The 21,475-nt window shown below is 37.6% G+C and overlaps 2 protein-coding genes across 14 annotated transcripts in view; one reads left to right on the forward strand and one right to left on the reverse strand.

The window, feature by feature from the left end:
- Positions 1-21,475, forward strand: part of LOC109406026 (uncharacterized) — a 143,006-nt gene that overhangs the window by 112,482 nt on the left and 9,049 nt on the right. The window contains exons 1-3 of one of the 13 annotated variants that reach the window (XM_062853415.1): positions 16,033-16,196; positions 16,317-16,411; positions 16,525-16,693. The exons of 10 other annotated variants lie outside the window; for them this stretch is intronic. In XM_062853415.1, the coding sequence (XP_062709399.1) occupies positions 16,164-16,196; positions 16,317-16,411; positions 16,525-16,693 (297 nt within the window). In that variant the 5' untranslated portion in view covers positions 16,033-16,163. Of the gene's footprint in view, positions 1-16,032; positions 16,197-16,316; positions 16,412-16,524; positions 16,694-21,475 lie in introns of those variants that run through there. 2 more of the 13 variants (XM_062853416.1, XM_062853418.1) reach the window with 2 other exon arrangements.
- LOC134288462 (ubiquitin thioesterase Otu1-like) lies at positions 13,398-14,531 on the reverse strand. The gene is made up of 2 exons (XM_062853426.1): positions 13,868-14,531; positions 13,398-13,795 (listed from the first exon to the last, which is right to left on the reverse strand). The coding sequence occupies exons 1-2, from the start codon at positions 14,271-14,273 to the stop codon at positions 13,413-13,415; spliced, it is 789 nt and encodes a 262-aa protein (XP_062709410.1). The 5' UTR covers positions 14,274-14,531; the 3' UTR covers positions 13,398-13,412.

Below are 21,475 nucleotides of genomic sequence, written 5' to 3' on the forward strand. Positions count from 1 at the left end.
ATGACAAAAATGCAAAAAAGTATGTTTTCCCATACAAAATCCTACACAAATTTCAATTGCAATGCGCAAAGTGTAGACGCAACCGAACGTGCTCAAATTTTGCACAGATACTCAGAACCCGAAACGGAACCAAAAAAGCTTTGCTCTGAGAAAACGGTTCCGATGACCCACACTAATATACAGGGTGTTAGGTTCATGAGTGCAAACTTTTTAAAGGGTGATAGAGGACCATAAATGGTGAAAAAATTGTTCTACGCATATGGTCAAATCTCAACCGTTACGTAGTTATTGAACCTCCCATGTTTTTGACTCTTATTGCCGTAACTGGCTATAACTTGAAAATGGTCAAACTTATCGCACTTTTTTAACCCTTATTCGAAAGATTATTGAATTTTCTATCAAATGGCATCTTTGAACCAATCGGTTTAGTTAAATAACTAAGTTTTCTTGATCAAATAGCCTAAAAGTTGTGTGTTTTAATTTGTTTTTGTCAATTATCTTTGAAAAAAGCGTAATAATTTGAAATTCTTTCTGTGGCAAAGTTGTGGCCCCTGTTTTACTCTACAATTTGTTCTTTGACGCCAAACTTCTAACTCTTATCGTTTTCTTGCAATTTTGATTTGAATGTGCAGCACAGTGCGCAAAAAAGTGCTTACCATGACAATTGCAAATTTCTGATCTGAAATGCGACGTTAGAATCAAAATTGCAAGAAAACGATAAGAGATAGAAGTTTGATGTCAAAGTACGAATTGTAGAGTGAAACAGGGGCCACAACTTTGCCACAGAAAGAATTTCAAATTATTACGCATTTTTCAAAGATAATTGACCAAAACAAATTAAAACACACAACTTTTAGGCTATTTGATCAAGAAAACTTAGTTATTTAACTAAACCGATCGGTTCAAAGATGCCATTTGATAGAAAATTCAATAATCTTTCGAATAAGGGTTAAAAAAGTGCGATAAGTTTGACCATTTTAAAGTTATAGCCAGTTACGGCAATAAGAGTCAAACACATGGGGAGTTCAATAACTACGTAACGGTTGAGATTTGACCATATGCGTAGAACAATTTTTTTCACCATTTATGGTCCTCTATCACCCTTTAAAAAGTTTGCACTCAGGAACCTAACACCCTGTATATGGATATCAGTAAATATGGAATTGAAGTATTTAGAGTTTTTATTGCTATTGTTTCTATTGGTTGAATATCTGGAAGTTTCAACATTTTAAAATTTATTTCTTTTTTGATTAAAAGCCCAACTCCCCCGTAACCTTTGTCACGGGTTTGTTTCGGAAAGTTATAACCTGTAAAATTGAAATCTTCTGTTGGTTTTAACCATATTTCAGATAAAAAAGCAATATCTATCTTGTGCGATTGTAAAAAATGGATGACTAGTGACCGGTTAGCTGCAGGACGAATGCTATTGATATTATTTTGTAGAATGTTTAAATTTCTGAATGTCGCCATTTTAGGTAACAATGTCAGGTGGTTTGGACTGTTGCAAATTCTCCGGATTAACCAGTTCATTTAGTTAGTTGCTTATGTGTAGGTGTTGTTTACAGTTGCAGTATTGATATTGTTTTCAGTTTGGTTTTCTGGTGGACTTAGTTCTGGGAATTCATTAGTGTCTTGGAGCCTTAGCTGCACTTCTGAACGGACTGGGTATAATTTTGCCAATTTTGCTGCTTCCATGAAAGAGAGTTTGTTGTTGGCCATGGCCTTTCTGATATTGTCCTGTCGTAGTCGTTCCTTGCAATCTGGGTCAAAAGCCTTATGCTCATTTTTGCAGTGTATGCAAATCATATTCAATGACTTGCAGTCTTGTCATTCGTGGCCCTCTTTTGAACAGTTGTAGCATCGCACTTTGGCAGCCTTGCATGCCTTAGTGAAATGTCCATTACGAACACATCTGACACAACATTTCATTGGAAAGATGTAGCAATCAACCTCATAGTCCAGTCCATAAATTTTAACCTCCCGGGGAAGTTTTTCCCCCTCAACAAAAGTTTTAACTGAGTATGTCGGAACTAGGTCTTTTTTCTGGAGTTTCATGATTCTTTCCACTTTCCTGATTTTCAATCTTTCAGTTACGATGTTTGCCAGTAGTTCTGATTCCGAGATCGAGAGTGGCACATTCCTGATCACTCCGCACAAAAATTCTGTATTTGTAGTCGTATGTGAGTACTTTTGAGTTAATTAAGGTGAAACATCAAGAAATCCCTTTGCAATTTTCCATACAAACTTTAGAGGCACAAATCTGACGAAAGAAGCATCAAACTAAGCCGCACTTGCTAATCCTGGCTTTGCTCACTTGCAAAAAGAGGCAGCTTTTCCAAATCGAGCGCATTTGTTTACGAATTTTCAAGATTGGTGCTTTTGAAAACGCGAGTAGGGGTCCAAGTCGGCCATTGTGGCAGCCATGTTTGTGTTCTTTGAAGTTTCTCCTTAACTGTTCTGCATGTCTGGGGTTAGCAAAAGTAATTTCGAATCTGTTTCGTCCAGTCTGTACTAGTTCTTGGTATGTTATCTTGATGTTAGTCAGAAGTTTAGCTATTTCCATGATGTGAATTTGTTTAGTTGCATCTTCTTTCGGTTCCATTATGAATGTTTTAAAAACTCGGTTTTTCTGCCAACCATCCCCGAAGAGACCACCGTTGGCATCTTTATTTTTGTTTTTGTCTTTGGGTTTGTGCTTCTTTTTGTCGGTTTTGTTCCTGTCGTTGTCCATGTTGGGGTTTTTGTTCGATACATTCTCGTTATCTGTTGTGTCGTCCATTTTTCGTCTCAAGGTTCCCTCATTAGCTGATTCATATCCTGTCAAAGAGTCATTGTCTTCTTGGGGACTAGAAAAGCCCCCATTCTCGTCATCACTTCCTCTCATCCAACGAGGATCATCCGATCGCTCGTGGAACAAAACAAATACCTACCACCAGCCACTGATCACCAAGCAAATTCTATGGAGTCAAATAATTACACTTCACTGATGTAAAAACAATCCACCACCACTTTAGACCGAAATCAAAAGTGAGGTCAAACAAAATTTGAATTTAAAACGCCCCGAAAATCTTAACACTTGGGAATATTTTCCAACAACGTCTGCTTCGCGTGAAACTTCGAGAGAGAATCACTGAGCTGGTCTCGTTCTCTTCTTGACTAACTTGACAGATGAGTAGTTGAATAGTAGTTTCTTAAGCTAAAGCTTGTTTAATGGTTGTTCAACTTCTGTACAGCTAAAATGTTTGTTGGGTACAATATTTTTTACGAGCCAGTCATTCGAAGCAGGGGTTCATTCGAATATTACGTAACACAAAATTTCACAATTTTAGACCCCCTCCCTCCCCCCACGTAACAAATTTTATGTGGGGACTTTCAGAACTTTGTATGGAGCGTAACACAGAGCTAGACCCCCTCCCTCCCCCTTAGTGTTACGTTATATTTGAACGAACCCCAGGGCCTGCCACCAACCCCCTAGTTTCCGGAGGATCATAGTGCACAGTTGAGGTAAGAGTCCTTCCCTGGCACACGGACGTCAATCAGCCTCCCCTAACATGGTGATCAGACGCTATTGTGAGCCGCTTCTCATGGAAAGCAGACCCTCAGGTTTACAGAAACGTATCCTCCCTTCCCTGTCAACCTACGACCAAAGTTCTAAAGTTGGTTAGCCGATCTTGCTTCTCTAAGGTTGTTCGCAGCCCAGGCTGCGTTTAGGGACTTTTTGTCCTGTAGGCCGGTTCACCCCGAGTCTCGGTCAACAGGATGATCCAGAAGGGTTCGTCTGAAAAAACTACAAAATTCTTTAAACTGTTTTAGTATTACGTAAAACAGTTTAAAAGTTGCAGAAGGAACAATTTAGGGACATTTTTACAACTTTTTGAAAAATATTAAATCTCAAGTGTGATCAAGTTATCAATGGCCAAGCGGGCTGGTATCCAGACCATACAGTAAATAACAGGGTGTCTAAATACTCATAACTCCCAGGTTTCCCAGGGAAAAAAATTAAAAGTTAACCCACCATCAGTCGCTTGCGTGTACTGAGTACACGCGTTTCAGAAAAATGCAAAAAAATAATCGAAATTCGCACCAAATTGAACCGGGTGTTGGTCCTATTCCAAGACCCACTCTTCTTCTTGTTAGTAAGGCAGAAAAAAAATAAAAAAATGAACGGAAAGTACTCGAAAAATACGTAATTCTAACCTCACATTTTAAATGTGTACTCAGTACACCGGCGCGACCGCTGGTGTAACTTTTTTGTGAACCAGACCGTTACACGAACGGTCGCGTCGTGTACTCAGTACACGACAAACGCTTTCAATTATGGTTTATATGCTTTACTAGATACAATGTTGGTGTCTTCGGCAAAAATGTCCAACTGGATAATGCGCGTCTGATTGTGGACATGTGGAACCGGTCAACACGATCTGGTCCTGTCCCGGGTGTCGGAATGGCCCTCGCGGGAACTTGTTTCGTGGACATTTCAGTTATGGCACCAAAACTAGGCATGCGACGGCTCTATCTTCATGATTTTCCATATCCATTATTTTAATAACCATGAAAATGACCAGTGACATCCCTGGCTGACCCGTGGCCACCGGAATGTGCCCTGGAGGAACCTGTTTCGAGGACATTTTGACTATGACACCAAAACAAGGCATGCGACGGCTCTATCTTCATGATTTTTCATATCCATCATCTTAGTAACCATGAAAATGACCAGTGACCTCCCTGGCTGACCCGTGGCCACCGGAATGTGCCCTGGAGGAACCTGTTCCGAGGACATTTTGACCATGACACCAAAACAAGGCATGCGACGGCTCTATCTTCATGATTTTCCATATCCATAATTTTAGTAATCATGAAAATGACCAGTGACCTCCCTGGCTGACCCGTGGCCACCGGAATGTGCCCTGGAGGAACCTGTTTCGAGGACATTTTGACCATGACACCAAAACTAGGCATGCGACGGCTCTATCTTCATGATTTTCCATATCCATTATTTAAGTAATCATGAAAATGACCAGTGACCTCCCTGGCTGACCCGTGGCCACCGGAGTGTGCCCTGGAGGAACCTGTTTCGAGGACATTTTGACCATGACACCAAAACAAGGCATGTGACGGCTCCATCTTCATGATTTTCCATATCCATTATTTTAGTAACCATGAAAATGACCAGTGACCTCCTTGGCAAACCCGTGGCCACCGGAATGTGCCCTGGAGGAACCTGTTTCGAGGACATTTTGACCATGACACCAAAACAAGGCATGTGACGGCATGAAGATAGATGATTTTCCATATCCATCATCTTTGTAACCGAAAAAACTGCGAGTGACCTCTCTGGTTAACCTGTGGCTACCAGCCATGCAAGGGCTCTATCTCCATGATCTTCATCTTCTTCTTTTTTTGTGTAATGTCCGTACAGGGGCAAAGCACTTCCACAGTTATTAACTGAGAGCTTCCTCTGCATATGATCATTTTGCATGTGTATATCGTGTGGCAGGCACAAAGATACTCTATAACGAAGGAAACTAAGAAAAAATCCTTTACAAAAAGTTCCAGTACCGACCGCGAATCGAACCTGTCACCATCAGCATGCTTATACTGAATAATCACGCCTTCACCACTGTGGCTATAGTGGTTTTCTATCGTCATGATGTTTCATTTACATCATCTTTGTAACCGTAAACAGTGCCAGTCACCTCTTTAGTTAACCTCTGGCCACTGGAATTTGCACTGAAGAAACTTGTTCCGAACACATTTTGCCCATGGCTCCTCATGTTTTTTCACCTTACCAAAATAAAACCAGTGACCTTCCTGTCACACTCGTGGCCACTGGGGGTAAAGGTTACCAAGACAATGATTATAAAAATTATGAAGATAGAGCCGTCCTCTAACATGATCCGGTGGCCACGGGTTTATGCTAGGTATCGCTCAAGTAATTTCCGTTCAGTGCATTATTTTTTCTTTACCGGAATGGTCAAGAAATTCAACAGAGAGAGCTCCATTTGATTTGACGTATCTTCTCAGTTCCGTACTGGAGTCAAGAAAAAGCTTCCACATTTCTCGAGCGATTCCTTATCTGAATTTTCCACGCATCGAGATAGGCCAAAAAATCTTGCGAACTGCGTACTTCTCATAATGCAAGGACGCTGCACAGTGGTTCCACCGTAGGTCTAAACCTTTGACCACAATCAACTGTGATATCATTGTGGTAACATAAAGTTTATTTATTTGTTTTTCTAATTGGCTTCTTTAGCGGTATTAAGACAATTCCATATTCTGAATCTGCATGTCAAACTGAGCCAAAATCCAAATTTTCATCATTTCTGTGACCGGGAACCTATTTAAAAATCAATTTGAAATTTGTATGGGAGCGATTTGTCGAATCATCCCTCGTCGCATTTTGTACTGGGCGGAGCTGTCAAGCAGTTGCTCAGCTGTCAAAAGGTGATTAAAATCTGAAAAAATCATAGTGGCTCAGAAAAAGGTGCTCTTTCGTATGAAAATAAAAAAATCAATACATTTTTCAAAATTAAAAAGACCAATTTCAGTCGTTTGCATTCATCACTCTGCCATCCAATCCAACATGTATTTAGTTGATTGTGTTCGATTCTTATATGGTTGAAAACGATGTAAATGTAAAACTTAGATGCTGCTTTATCATCTTATTTGAATAAGTGTGACTGGTTTATGATTTTTCAACTAAGTCTAAAAAAACTGATAATTTTCAACAAGCTGGAAAATGTTTCCCCTTACGATCTCTTCGGACGTTTTTTCTTTATAAATCTTCCCTATCAATGATTTACTGACGAATTCAGCTGCGACCGTTTGCGACTAGATTAGTCACTTAAGATCTTTAATGCACTGAAAACTGACAGCTTTCACCCTCTCTATACATTACATTTCACTATTCTCAAGCAGCTGTGAGTACCGTGGATCGCCCAAACTAATATTAGTATACATTCATACCTCGATATAACGTACCAACATTTTTATGTTCGTTACGATATATCAAAGTTCCGTTATATCGAAGCCAAAAAAGATCCCCCCAAAAATTTATGATATTCAATTCAGCTCATTACTACAAATCTAGTACTTCACCGATCTGTCCTATTACTCTAAAAGTTCTCGATATGATTCCTCCAGGAATTTCCCCTGTGGCTTCTCTAGGATTCCCCATGGGATTCCAGAGATTTTTGCAAGGATTCATCCTGCCATTCCCTTTAAAATTTCTACTGGGATTCTCCCAATCATACCTGCAATGCTCTAATACTTCAACTATTTCTGCTCAATAAGTATTTGCTGAGATTTTTTTTTTTTTTAATTAAAGAGACTTTACCCTATAAGGGCATTCGTCTCTGGAATAATTTATTTCGAATTTAGAACCAAATCACATTTTCTCAAACTTTCCTTATTTCTAGCAAAAATTCTGTCCAGCTTCCTATTTTGAATTGTGTACCATTCGTCGTTCGTCATCTTGTTCTTATCCGCTTCGGACTCTTCTGTTGCAATTCCCATTTCTGTTACTCCGCTCAATTGGGTATTCACCCAATAATTCCTGCTGGAGCTTATTCTGCATATTTTGAACTCTCTTCTAATTTTTTTCCAGGGATTTCACCGGTAATTCTTCCGAAAACTCATGCTAGGATTTCGGCAAAAACCACCAGGAATTTCTTCAGAGATTCAATCCAAGATTGCTGGTTCCAGGAAACCCTGTTGAATTATTCCAGGGATGCCTCATTTTCTTTCAAATGATTCCTTCAGGAATTTCCCCTTTTCCATAGATTCTCGCTGTGATTCCTCTAGAAGTTTGCTTTGAATCCCTCCAGAAATTCCCAAAAAAAAACATTGGAACCATAAAAAAGTTATGTTATATCGAGGTAAAAGTTACGTTATATTGAGTTACGTAATATCGAGGCTACGTTATATCGAGGTATGGCTGTATACAAATCAGTTGGTAACCAAAACCAAAATACAAAACAAAAATCGGCTCCGTGAAGCAAAAAAGCTATTTTTTGTTTCTTTCTATTCGAAAATTACAACACTAGATTGGACATATTTTCATACAATACAAAAAACGCTTTTGGGAGGCAAATATGTATCAAATTAACGGATTCACCATGCTATAAGCGAAAATTATATGCATGACCGCCTTCATATAGAGTAGGAACCGTGAGCGCTGGTCTTTTTCACGGTTACTTAGGGTAAATCGCCAATTATTGCACACCTTGAAAACTCGCTAGTTGTTGCACACTCCATGCTTTTCTTACGAGGTGTGAAACAATTGGCGAGTTTTTAAGGTGTGTAACAATTGGCGATTTACCCTAGATGATGCATATATAGTAGGGTGCCAATGAAAATCGAATTTTCGAATTTCAAAAACGGGTAGTGCTCAAAAGTTTCGTCTCCTCAAAAAAAGTCCCCATGCAAAATTTCAGCTCAATCGGACTTCGCTAAGGGGTGGCCCAAAGCGGTCAAAGTTTGGCTGTTTTGAAACACGAAAAATATCCCAAGGTAGGGATACATGAAAATTTCGAAATCGAATTTTTTTTTTTGATGCCAAATGCCTTAAAAGTGCATGAAACGTCGAGATCTGGTGTTATCTCAAAAATTTTTTTTTGGAAAAAAAATGACTTTTTGGACTTAGAAAATTTTTGAGTTGGGGGAGTGAAATGAATTTGAAATGGAGGATTTGAAGTTAGTTGCTGAAATATTCATAGCAATAGTACTGGAAAATGTCTTATATCATCGTTGGCAACTGCTAGCATATTATATATCATATATTGTTAGGGTGGTTCACTTATTTTGCATTAGGGTGGTCCTTTTTGTAGAAAAATTTAAAAAATACGATAATAGTATTAAAAATCTCTTATATAACTGTAAGTCATTTTCAATATTGAATACCGTCATTGGGGGTGAGAATGGGTCAAAAAACGATACTCAAAGATTGTTTGTTAAATAACAAATGCAATTGAAGTCGGAGTAACTTTTTTATTTGGTATGTATACTCTCCTATGTGGTAATGATAGTTTAGCAAGAAAGTATCACGTTATATGGATTGCTTAGTAAACTACAAATGATTGAAAATTGACCCAATCTCACCCCTTAGAGGGGGTGAGAATGGGTCAAAGTATTGGAAATCACCTATTTAAGAATATAAATTAATTTTATTGATCACTAGCTGTCCCGGCAAACGTCGTACTGCCTGCCTACTGTGTTTTTTTGATGTGCAGCTCGATAGGGATGTCTCCCGCAAGGTCATTTGTATGGGAGCCCCCCGTTCCCGAGACCGGAGAGATCTCACACCAAGCTAAGAACCTTCCTCGGCCCCGACAGCACCCACATACAAAATTTCACACCGATCGGTCCAGTAGTTTCCGATTCCATAGCGGTCAGACAGACAGACAGACAGACAGACAGACAGAAATTCATTTTTATATATATAGATATATAGTGAACCTGTTTAAAACACAATGTTATCATGACGAATAAAAGCTTAGGTAATTTTAAAAGATGATTAATCCACCTAAAAGGGCTAATACAACTGAAAAAAATGGTTGAAATTTGATAAAATAACGTTTGTATACTGTATCATTATTTTAATCATCCTCATTAAGAGTTTCAACCTCCATGAGAGGAGGGGAGATTACAATGAGAGAGGGGCGAAGAAAGAATGAAAGATTGATTGTAAAAAAAACATGCTAGTTTTTGTATACTGCATAAGAAATGTTTAACCAAACCCTCCGTTATAAACTCTTATGTACATGATCATTGGCCTCTATATTGCTAAAGCAAATCACTCCATCTCAAGATAGAGGGTCGTTCAAATATTATGTTAAGTCTATTTTGTGAGCTTACGATATTGCAGTCCACTAAAGATTAGCTGATGATTAGAGGAGCTGTCCACACGCATGGGTGTATTGTTATAAATGATTTTAAGCACTAAACGTGTTAACACACTCGTTTGACGCTTCTCGACATATTTTTGAAAGAAAGCGTGCTTTAGTGAAAATACGGTGATAATGGCACCACTCTAACGTCAAATGGGGACTGGATAACAAGTTGAATTTTTAGTTAAGGTTATGTGCACTCGATAACTTGCTTGACCCAATCTCACCCCCATTCTTAATATTTAGACATAGGGTCGAAAATATTAAGTTTTTAAATAAAAAGAGCAATGACAGCCCGCTTTTTTCATTACATCAACCAGGTAATACCTACAGCTAACCACTTATAAGAAAATGTATGGTTAGGTACTTGTGTTAAACATTACGAAGGAGAATTTTTTTCAGAGTGATTTACTAGTAGTTTTATCATATAAGTTTAGCCACGAATTTAACAAAAAACGATTATTGCAAAACATCTTATTCTGCATCATGACGTGTAAAAACATCTCCTCTTTGAAATAATATAAAGTTTTCAATAAATATAAATTAGCGATAGTTATTGAGCTATTTCAAATTTAATGTTTCTCCGTTTTGACCCAATCTCACCCCCCAGACCCATTGTCACCCCCATCGACGGTATATATAATATTTCATTAGGGTGGCTCATTTATTTTTAATTAGGGTGGTTCTTTGAGATGTAAATTAAGAACAAAAAAATGTTTCCAGAAAATTTGCCAGTCATATTTTTGTATAGTTTAAAACCATGATCCTTTATTGGCATGTAGACCAACATGTGGAAAGGGCGTAACAACCATTGCGAATTTATACTTCTCCTGTCCCTCCCGGGCGTATCACCAATTATTTATGAAATCTTTTATTTTCATTTTTAAATTTTGAATCTTTTTTTTTTTTTGGGTGCTTCACTTATTTTGCATAAAAGTGGTCCTTTTTGTAGAAAAATAAATTTAAAAAAACGATAATAGTATTTGTATTTGTATTGTATTTTCCGTTAGGGTTGATTTTTCTTTGGAAATTAAGTTCAAAAAATTTTTCCAGAAAATTCAACCAGGTAATATTTTTCGTATAGCTTCAAGCCATGATTTCCTACAAATCTTTCGGTGACTTATCTATAATGAGATATTCTCTAATTATTATCTCTCCTCTCGTTCTATTTCATTAATCACGGCATCAATATAGTGATTAAACCGATTTCTATCTACAGAGTTAAATATTGTGGTACGGACTACCAAAGAGATTTATTTACTAGAGAGGTTCATCACATTGTTAGATTTTGAAAAGTTTTGTGAGACTAAATCATGGACTAAATTTAAAAATTCAAGTAAATATTTATTCAGCTGTTTCTATGAGGAAGTAGAGTTTAGTTTGAAGAGTAAAACTGTTTGTTGAACCCCTAATATGGTGAAGTTTTTCATTAATGCGGTATTTGCAGATATAATTAACTTTTGCAATGGTCATGGCCAAGCATGTCCGTACTGAGCGGATGAAATGTGTGCTCTTTTGATTTACACCAACAAAATTATCGTATTCATGCAATCTTCCTATCTTAACTGATAGAAGGATGTTGAAATAATTTAAATGTCTTTTCGAACTGTCAAAAAACCTCAACGCAGTTCCGCACGGAGCGTTAAAATTCACCCGAGTGAAATTCGCTCCGTGTGCTCAGTGTGGTACTGCGGTGCGGTTTTCTGACACTTCAAAAAGACATTCAAATTATTTCAACATCCTTCTATTAGTTAAGTTTGGAAGATTTCATAAATACGATGATTTCGGTGGTGTAAATCAATAGAGCATAATTTTCATACGCTCAATGCGAACAAGCCTGGTCGTAGTAAAAGGGACGTAACGAAAGAGTGGGAACGGTTTTGTGATATTTACTAAATTCATGCTGATAGGTTTTTGGTATCGTAATCTGGGGGGAAGTTGATCAATTTTTGTCTATTATTTTCTATGAAATCAGTTACGTAGTGCATGTTACCAAACAAATATTTTTAAAACATGTACTGAAGAGACTTCCATCAAGCTCCGTTAACAAAATTCTTACAAGAAATTACAACATTTTGTAAAAAATAATCGAAAGGCCAAATTTCAGAACTTTGAATCCGGGGTGAAGTTGATCAACCAATGATATTGAATTCTAAGATTGTGAAATTATTAAACAATCTAAATTTGATGATGCTGAATCTAAAAAAAAAGTATTGAAATTCTTACATCTGGTGTATTTCGTATGTAAATAATAAAATGAAGTTCAATTAATTACAAAATGACCCGCGTCAAACGCCTAAAGGTGGGCATTTTTTTTTGAAAATCGTTAGATTTTCGCGAAAAAATATGAATTGCTAACCTCAATTTTTACGCAAATCTAAGTTCAAGATAGCTAAAATGATTGATTAAAAGAGTTTTGCAAGCCATCCCATGTACAAGATGTTGATGGGAGGCAATATTTTGAAAGGCAATCTTTCATCAAGCTATATTACATATCCGGAAAAATCGATATTTCTATATCAAATTTGACATCATTGGCATGCAAATTATCATAAAATCTTCAATAATAATCACATCATTGATTTAAATTCGCAATGGTTGTTACGCCCTTTCCACATGTTGGTCTAGGAATATCTTAACAAAGTGTTACATGCCAATAAAGGATCATAGTTTTAAACTATATAAAAATATGACAGGTAAATTTTCTGGAAAAATTTTTTTGTTCTTAATTCACATCTCAAAGAACCACCCTAATTAAAAAAAAATGAGCCACCCTAATGAAATATTATATATATTCAATATTGAAAATGACTTACAGGTATATAAGAGATTTTTTAATACTTTTATCTTATTTTTCAATTTTTTCTACAAAAAGGACCACCCTTATGCAAAAGAAGTGAACCACCCTAACGATATATGATATATAATATGCTAGCAGTTGCCAACGATGATATAAGACATGTTCCAGTACAATTGCTATGAATATTTCAGCAACTAAATTCAAATCCTCCATTTCAAATTCATTTCACTCTCGCAACTCAAAAATTTTCTAAGTCCAATAAGTCATTTTTTTTCCAAAAAAATTTTTTTGAGATAACACCAGATCTCGACGTTTCATGCACTTTTAAGGCATTTGGCATCAAAAAAAAATTTTCGATTTCGAAATTTTCATGTATCCCTACCTTGGGATATTTTTCGTGTTTCAAAACAGCCAAACTTTGACCGCTTTGGGCCACCCCTTATCGAAGTCCGATTGAGCTGAAATTTTGCATGGGGACTTTTTTTGAGGAGACGAAACTTTTGAGCACTACCCGTTTTTGAAATTCGATGGTCAAATTTTTCACATACATTCCATTGGCACCCTAATTGCACATCGCACTGCCACTAAAAGGCATCGAATTTTTGTCAACGTTCCATTTCAACAGACAGCGGTATGTTAACTATTAAATTGTTAAAAAGCATCGCAACATTTGCAAGAAGCGAACGTCTACTGTAGTAACAACATACAAAAAAAAATACATTACTTTATGATAGGGCCGCATCCTTCCGCAATTCATCCCGCACCCGCATACTCACCGTCGTCGATTCCAAATAAAGTGGATCATAGTGAATCCCATCGAACAGCAGAAACGCTCTCATGCCGTAGTTTTTATCCTCGCCGAACCGATTGATGATCGCATTGGTAATGTCCACAACGTCAAACTCGATCCCGTGGTAGGCGGACAAAATGGAAACCTCAATGGCGCCACCCCAGGACTCGGGTTGCAAAATCCACGCGCAATATTCGTCATTCGGTCTGCCCAGAATCCCTTCGTTGTACTCCTGCTTATCTGCGTTCACCGTGGAAGCAATGATTTGGCGCATATCTTGGCTCTTTTCCGGATCCACCTTTCCCGTGAGAACGAATCCTGCCGAAATTGAAACAGAAATTATCATACATCCACAACCACGAGTACACGCTCTCCCCATTCTCCACCTACCAATGCTGGTGAACAGGCACGAATTGTCGCTGGGCACCACCTGCTTCAGCAGGATCCCACTGCCCCCCTCACTCTGGGCGGCCAACTCCTTGGCCAGCTTCTCATCCTCTTCCATGCGCTTCTGGGCGGCCTGCTGGAGCCGTTCTTCCTCACTCAGTTGCTTTTCGTCCACGATAAGCGTGTCCCCGCTGGCGATTCCGATGGCCGTCAGCAGTTCGTCTTCTTTGCTCAGGTCCAACGGTTTGAACGGGGGAAAGCCCAGCTTAACGTGCAGCACCTCCGCCGGAATATTGGTAAGCTCGATGATTTTACCTTTCAGATGGCGCACCGTCGTGCTTTGTTCCAGATTGCTGACGATGTGCTGCTGGCCCGTTTTGGTTTTCAGCTTCAGCGAGAAGCCTGCCATTATTGCGCGATGCGTTGAGTAAAAAATATTTCGCGATATCCACTCCGAATTGAGGTAGAACGGTATTTGAACACGTTGGCGCCACGCACAGAAGTTTGTAGATTGCAAAAACGTGAATAACACAGGATTTTTCGCCTAGATCTGCTAGAAATTTACAATTTTAAAATTGGTGTTTTTTCCGAAATCACGGATCAGGAATGCAAGCCAGAAAAGTTAAAAATAATCAACGATGACTTGACATTTGGCGACCTTGCGATGTTTTTGTGTTGGTTTTGAGGGATGGGTGAGTGGATTCGGCTGCTTTGATCGAAAGATCAGGGTTGATTATCAGGGTTCGTTCGAATATTACGTAACGCTAAAGCCTGCAGTTTCGTGGATAACGCGCAGGTACTCACGGCCGAGCTCACGGCAGCATCCACAAAAAGTTGATCGGTTTCGCCTTTTTTGCCTTTTATTAGTCGTTCTCCTCCCCATCCGCTTACCGACGCTCTAAAAATAGATTTCAGAACTCCCGCAGCTGCCGCCATCACCAACACAATCACATTCCGGGTTTGTTAGTGACAAAAGTGCAGTCGTTTGAATCAATCCATTATTTGATGTTGAAAATACAGTAAACGTTCGCTCGGTGCAAACGGTTTAACTGCAATGCTTTTTAACTGCAAGTCCGCTAAGTGCAACAACTTTGCAGTTATCGCACCGCTATCTGCCAAAAACGAAATGTCAACAGAGTTGCGATGTTTTTCAGATGCACTAGGGTTCATTCAAATATTACGTAACGCAATATTTCACAATTTCAGACCCCCTCCCTCCCCCACGTAACAAGTTTTGTATGAGAAATTTGAAAATTTTGTATGAAGCGTAACACAGTGCAAGACCCCCTCCCTCCCCCCTTAGCGTTACGTAATATTTGAACGAACCCCTACAGCTGCATTGCGATGTTTTTGAGTGCATTTTGAATGCGTCCAACAGCCTTTGACAACTGTTAGCGCATTTCATTCGGTAACTGAAACGTAAACATGTTGCACTTATCGAACGTCTACTGTACCATATCTCTGTTTTAAAAAACTGTCAAAAATTTCGACAAATGAAAATATTTGTATTATCAAACAATAGAACAGTTCAGTTTAAACTAGAAATCAGTTTGTCACTATAGTAAACTGAAAAATCGGTTGATTTGAACTAAAATTTAATTGTGTTTACAATTTATTTTTCTGCGTGTAGGGTGTGACAAAAACACACTTTCGAGTGAATGAGGTTTAATCAAGGGTTTAATCTTGGTTTAATGTTTTTTATCGTTTGTTTCATCCCAACAAAATGTATTGTCTATCCGGTTGGAATCAGGACAGACATTCAATCAAAAATTGCCATTTCCTTGGACCACAAGTGTCGCATCTGTTTCGCATCTAGTGCGCTATGTTGCTGACAACAACGGGAAGGATGCGCACTACTTTTAACATGATTCAAAAACGTCGCGAGTTGGGTCGCGTCTCGACTTGATTGTGCGAAGTCCGGTTTGGTGGCGGCCCGACAATATGTGTCGAAGTTTCAAAATCCACCTAATTTTCACCGATTTGTTGTAATTTTTCAAATCATCGTAAAAATAATCTCAAGAAAATTACCGAAAGCTTGATATGTGAAGAATTTTTAGACAATGCTCAGCTCAAAATCGACAAAAATGGTCACTTACACCCCTTTGCATATGGGTCCCTCATTTAGATTCCGTCACTCGTCAGCTGTCGGCTCGCGCTTGGTGGAAGTGCATCGATTACGTTTCATTTTCTCTAGCTTGCACTTGCCTATCAAAATCTAATCTTATTTAACGTTCGCTCTGTTATTTAATATTCGTGTGCCTTCTACACTGTATGATTAGGATTTGTGGGTTGTAGACTGATGGAAGAATCCCAAGACAAAGCGTCAGAGGTGGTAAGTAGCTTTGCAGTCATGCAGCTTAACACTCGAATCGACAAGATAACTAACCTCGAGACTAATCTATTGTGATGAATATGTAATAACTAATATTTTTTGTTGTTTATTTTTCGATAGCCCTTCTCCGGGCCGACGGCCAGTACCTGGAGAGGTATCAACGTGTACAGCATGAACAAGATGAAGCCACTTCGGTTTCCAAGCGCAAGCAAGTGTATAGGGCACTGCACTGCTTTGATTTTGTATGGGACTTTGACGTTTCGTGGCCTTGTTGTTTACAAAATTTCTGTAAGAGTGAAAGAGAAGGAGATAATTTCATGCAGTGCCCTATATCCCCGAAGCAAGGACCAACCTGTTCTCCATCAGTAAGGTGGAATCTGCTGGAATGCGGGTGGTGTTTGAAGGCGGCCGCGTCGAGATTCTGCGAGACTCGGTGGAGGTGGCCACTGGGAGGCGGCGAGATAAGTTGTATGAACTTGACTTCTACACACCCAAAGGTATGTGCGATTCTTTATTATTTTCTGGGGAGATCAATAAGGCGAATGAACTCTGGCATCGACGCTTCGGCCATCTGGGAGCAATGAGAGTATAATGGAGGTGTGGAAGAGATGCTTTGTGTGCGTGAGATCCGTGTTTGGTGCAAAACATGTCACTACTACAAGCAAAGTGAGCTCCCATAAGAACGCGTGTCAAATAGTGACGTCACTATTTGTGTTTACATTTTTCTTTGCTTACTAATACATAGCCATCTCTTCTTCTTCCTCACCTGTAATATACTCTCATTGATCTGGGAGAGAGAAACCTGACAAGCTTGTTGAAGGGAGAGATGGTTAACGGCATGAAGGCGACATCGGGCGAGGAACAGCTGGTGACGTGGCTGGTGATCTGTGAACCATGCGTAGCAGCGAAGCAAACCAGAAACCCTTTTGCGTTGCGGCAGGAAAGGCGATCGAGTCGGGTGTTGGAGCTGGTGCACTCGGATGTTTGCGGGCCAGTCACACCTGCAAGCTGGAGTGGGGCGAAATACTTCGTCACTTTCATTGACGACTGGTCGAGATTCACTGTTGTGTATTTGATCAAGTCAAAGGATGAGGTTGCCAGCTGCTTTAGGGACTACGCGGCGCAAGCAGTGGCCAAGTTTGGATGCAAGATTTCCCGCCTGCGTTCGGACAACGGTGGCGAGTATGTCGGCAAAGAGATGCGATCGTTCTGCCGGCAGCACGGGATCAAGATGAGTTCACCGTTCCTTATTCACCCGAGCAAAACGGAGTAAGCGAACGGATGAATCGAACGTTAGTGGAGAAGGCCCGTTCGATGTTGTTCGACTCCGGTGTGGACAAGGTTTTCTGGGGAGAAGCGATTGAAACTGCGGCATTTTTAGCGAACAGGAGCCCGGCCAGTGTAGTAATCCTACATTATAGAGATCTGCGGAAGCGGCCATTGTAAGCCAATCGTGCAGAGAAAACTGTCAAAGTGTGAGCCAAATGAACATGCTTATCGTTCGTAGGAAGGCGTCGTTTGAACGGTATTGCAATCGGAACTAAATAAATTTAAATTATTTATTTTTAATATCGATAAATTGGCGGCATATGTAAGTTTAGCAAAAAGATAAAAAATAATTAATTCTGCTTTCAAAAGCTCATGCTTATGACGACACTCTTGTTGCTGCACTTGTCGAAAATACTTCCATTGCTGCTTCTTGCTTCACTTCTGCCGATATGATTAGCGTAACACTTTAGCAATAAATTTCAGATTTCTTCGATTGCTCCGCTATTTCAACAAAATTTTGAAAAAAAATACTACCATAATTAGAAAATGTAAACAAAACAACTTGAACCACAACGAAGTCACGCACAAAGTTTGAACATCTAGCTTTGTAGCAAGTGTTGGCAGCTGTTGTAAACAAAACAATCAGCGTTGCCGAATCGACGTATGTAACTTCCGCTCATCTCTATGTAGAGGATTTCTAGGCCAGTGCGATTAGCCAAAACGTGACACCGTCGGAGATGTGGAATGGTAAGCGACCGGATGTTTCAAAGTTAAAAGTTTTCGGTTCCCCGGCTTATTGTCACATACCCAAGGAAACTCGGAAGAAGTTGGACAAAAAGAGCTGGAAAGGTATTTTTGTGGGCTACGGGGCAAATGGGTATCGCATCTGGAACCCAAAAGAAAGGCGGATTGTCACCGTTCGCGATGTAATCGTTGATGAGAATGCCAAAGTGGGGACAAGTGAGAACCAGCGATCGAAGACAACGGCGGTTCATCTTCCGGTAGGATCGAATGCGAGTGAAGATGAGCAGGAAGAGCTTCACAGCGAGAACGGCGTTCAGGATGAAGCAAATCTAGATGAAGGTACCGAACCAGAGGATTTTGATAGCTGTGTTGATACTTCGCTCGAGGAGGAAAGTGACGACGGTGCTCAAGCTGCTGGCGAGGTTTTCACATCAAAACAATTGTGCTAGATCATGGTTTCCCAAACTGTGGGTCGCGATCCCCCAGGGGGGTCACCGGCCTTTATCCAGGGGGTCGCTAGGGAGTGTTGAATAATTAACTGTAACAGACAACAAATGAGGGAATTTCTATGGTGGGTCGCCGAAAGCACGTATACTGGCAAAAGGGGGTCGCGCACCCAAAAAGTTTGGGAACCTATGTGCTAGATCATCCAAATCAACCGTACACGCTAACCTGAAACTACCCATCGACTGGGTCGATTCGACCCGGATTTTTATGTTGTTAGCAGTTGTCAAAATCCGGGTAACCCGAAAACCCACATTCGCTGAATTTGGGTAAAGATCTGGGTAATCGGCACTTTGTCACTTTTCGGCTTGAGAATATGGCGGCGGTCAGGAGAACGCTGGAAGCTATGAATGTTTTCGCGAAAAATATGCCGATAAATGACGGGAAAATAGTGGAATTTTTCCGGGGAACTGTTTTTTTTTTTTTTTTTAACCAGTCTATTTATTTAAAGGCTCAATCGCCGTGAACAGCTTTACAGAGCCGAAACTCGTGACTAATTATACAAAATATAATTAAAAAAAACTTATCCTTTCTTGTTTTTCATCGTTGAAACTTTTTCTTTCAAAAAAGTGTCGATAATGCGCTCAACTACATGGCCCGTGTTTGGGGAACACTGGTTGTTACATGCTTTCTTGGTTTCGCTTGCCTCCTGTTTTTTCGTCCGTCGTCGCTTGTGTGTGACCACGTTGTAGTCCGTCGATGAGCTCGATTCATTGTCATCAACATCAGTCCAGTCGTCGTCATTGTGTTTTGCTTCTTCAGCAATAGGTACGCCCGATGATGCATTTGGTATGCGCGATGAAGATTTTTTCTGCTGATTGTTTATCGGTGGAAAGTCTGTTTGCTTGAACAAACCGTCGGGAGAAGACAAAGCTGGTGATGTTGCTGATAAGGTTTCGTTTTGGGAGTGGGGCTCCGAGCACATCCCGCCGGGCTGCGACGATCCAGATGATTTCGGCTGATTAGGGTAGACAACCATAGTCTTCTCGTTTTGTATGGTGATGACCGAAGGGATATCTCGGAATAAGTTTATTCGCAGCACACGCACGCCGTTCGACATGCCGGGGAAATAATGTTTCCATTTCTCGTCCCTTATGGAAATTACCTCCCCAAACTGCAGCATATTTTCGCAGATGGCTGCATCGCTGATCGACGGAGACAAATCGAGCACTCTAACGTTTACCGCATCGCAATCGACGTACACCCCCAGTACGGAGGGTTAGCCTAACATTAGCCTAATGTGAGACTAACTGGCCAGCATGTTAGGCTAACTTTTTGTCTCACTTTTGCCTAATGTTAGTCTAAAATTAGACAGATATGACACACTTTTGTTAGACATGTTGCAAATTCGAAACATGTTTGTTAGTCTAACATTAGACTAACGTTAGACATGTTTTAGTATGGGCTGTTAGACGAATGTTAGGCATAGATTTTATGCTGCTTGTTTTCATTCCAGCTGTCATCCGAGCAAGAAGTGTGATTGTAGTAGTGAACTTTTATCGGCGTTCACTACTACAACCGCACTTCTGCCTCGAATGAAAGCTGGACGATACATATTTAATAAAAAAAAATCGGAGCCTGTTTTAATTTTATTTTTTTATTTTATTTAAATTCAAATTTAAATTTTTATTCAATTTAAATTTAAATTTAAATTTTTATTTAATTTAAATTTAAATTTAATTTTAATTTTTTAATTTTAATTTTAATTTTAATTTTAATTTTAATTTTAATTTTAATTTTAATTTTAATTTTAATTTTAATTTTAATTTTAATTTTAATTTTAATTTTAATTTTAATTTTAATTTTAATTTTAATTTTAATTTTAATTTTAATTTTAATTTTAATTTTAATTTTAATTTTAATTTTAATTTTAATTTTAATTTTAATTTTAATTTTAATTTTAATTTTAATTTTAATTTTAATTTTAATTTTAATTTTAATTTTAATTTTAATTTTAATTTTAATTTTAATTTTAATTTTAATTTTAATTTTAATTTTAATTTTAATTTTAATTTTAATTTTAATTTTAATTTTAATTTTAATTTTAATTTTAATTTTAATTTTAATTTTAATTTTAATTTTAATTTTAATTTTAATTTTAATTTTAATTTTAATTTTAATTTTAATTTTAATTTTAATTTTAATTTTAATTTTAATTTTAATTTTAATTTTAATTTTAATTTTAATTTTAATTTTAATTTTAATTTTAATTTTAATTTTAATTTTAATTTTAATTTTAATTTTAATTTTAATTTTAATTTTAATTTTAATTTTAATTTTAATATTAATATTAATTTTAATTTTAATTTTAATTTTAATTTTAATTTTAATTTTAATTTTAATTTTAATTTTAATTTTAATTTTAATTTTAATTTCAATTTTAATTTTAATTTTAATTTTAATTTTAATTTTATTTTAATTTTAATTTTAATTTTAATTTTAATTTTACATAAAATTACATAAATTTAAATTTAATTTTAATTTTAATTTTTATGTATTTGTTTTTAAACTTTAATTTCAAACAAATTAAATTCAAATAAAATTAAATTAAAATTAAATTAAAATTAAATTAAAATTAAATTAAAATTAAATTAAAATTAAATTAAAATTAAATTAAAATTATAAATTAAATTGAAATTAAATTAAAATTAAATTAAAATTAAATTAAAATTAAATTAAAATTAAATTAAAATTAAATTAAAATTAAATTAAACTTAAATTAAAATTAAATTAAAATTAAATTAAAATTAAATTAAAATTAA

This window comes from Aedes albopictus, chromosome 2 (genome assembly GCF_035046485.1).
Source record: "Aedes albopictus strain Foshan chromosome 2, AalbF5, whole genome shotgun sequence".
Taxonomy (NCBI): domain Eukaryota; kingdom Metazoa; phylum Arthropoda; class Insecta; order Diptera; family Culicidae; genus Aedes; species Aedes albopictus.

Coding starts and splice junctions, on each gene's coding strand:
- LOC134288462 (XM_062853426.1), bottom strand. CDS start 14,273: ATGGCAGGCTTCTCGCTGAAGCTGAAAACCAAAACGGGCCAGCAGCAC. Junction 13,796..13,867: donor GTGCCTGTTCACCAGCATTG/GTAGGTGGAGAA, acceptor CAATTTCGGCAG/GATTCGTTCTCACGGGAAAG.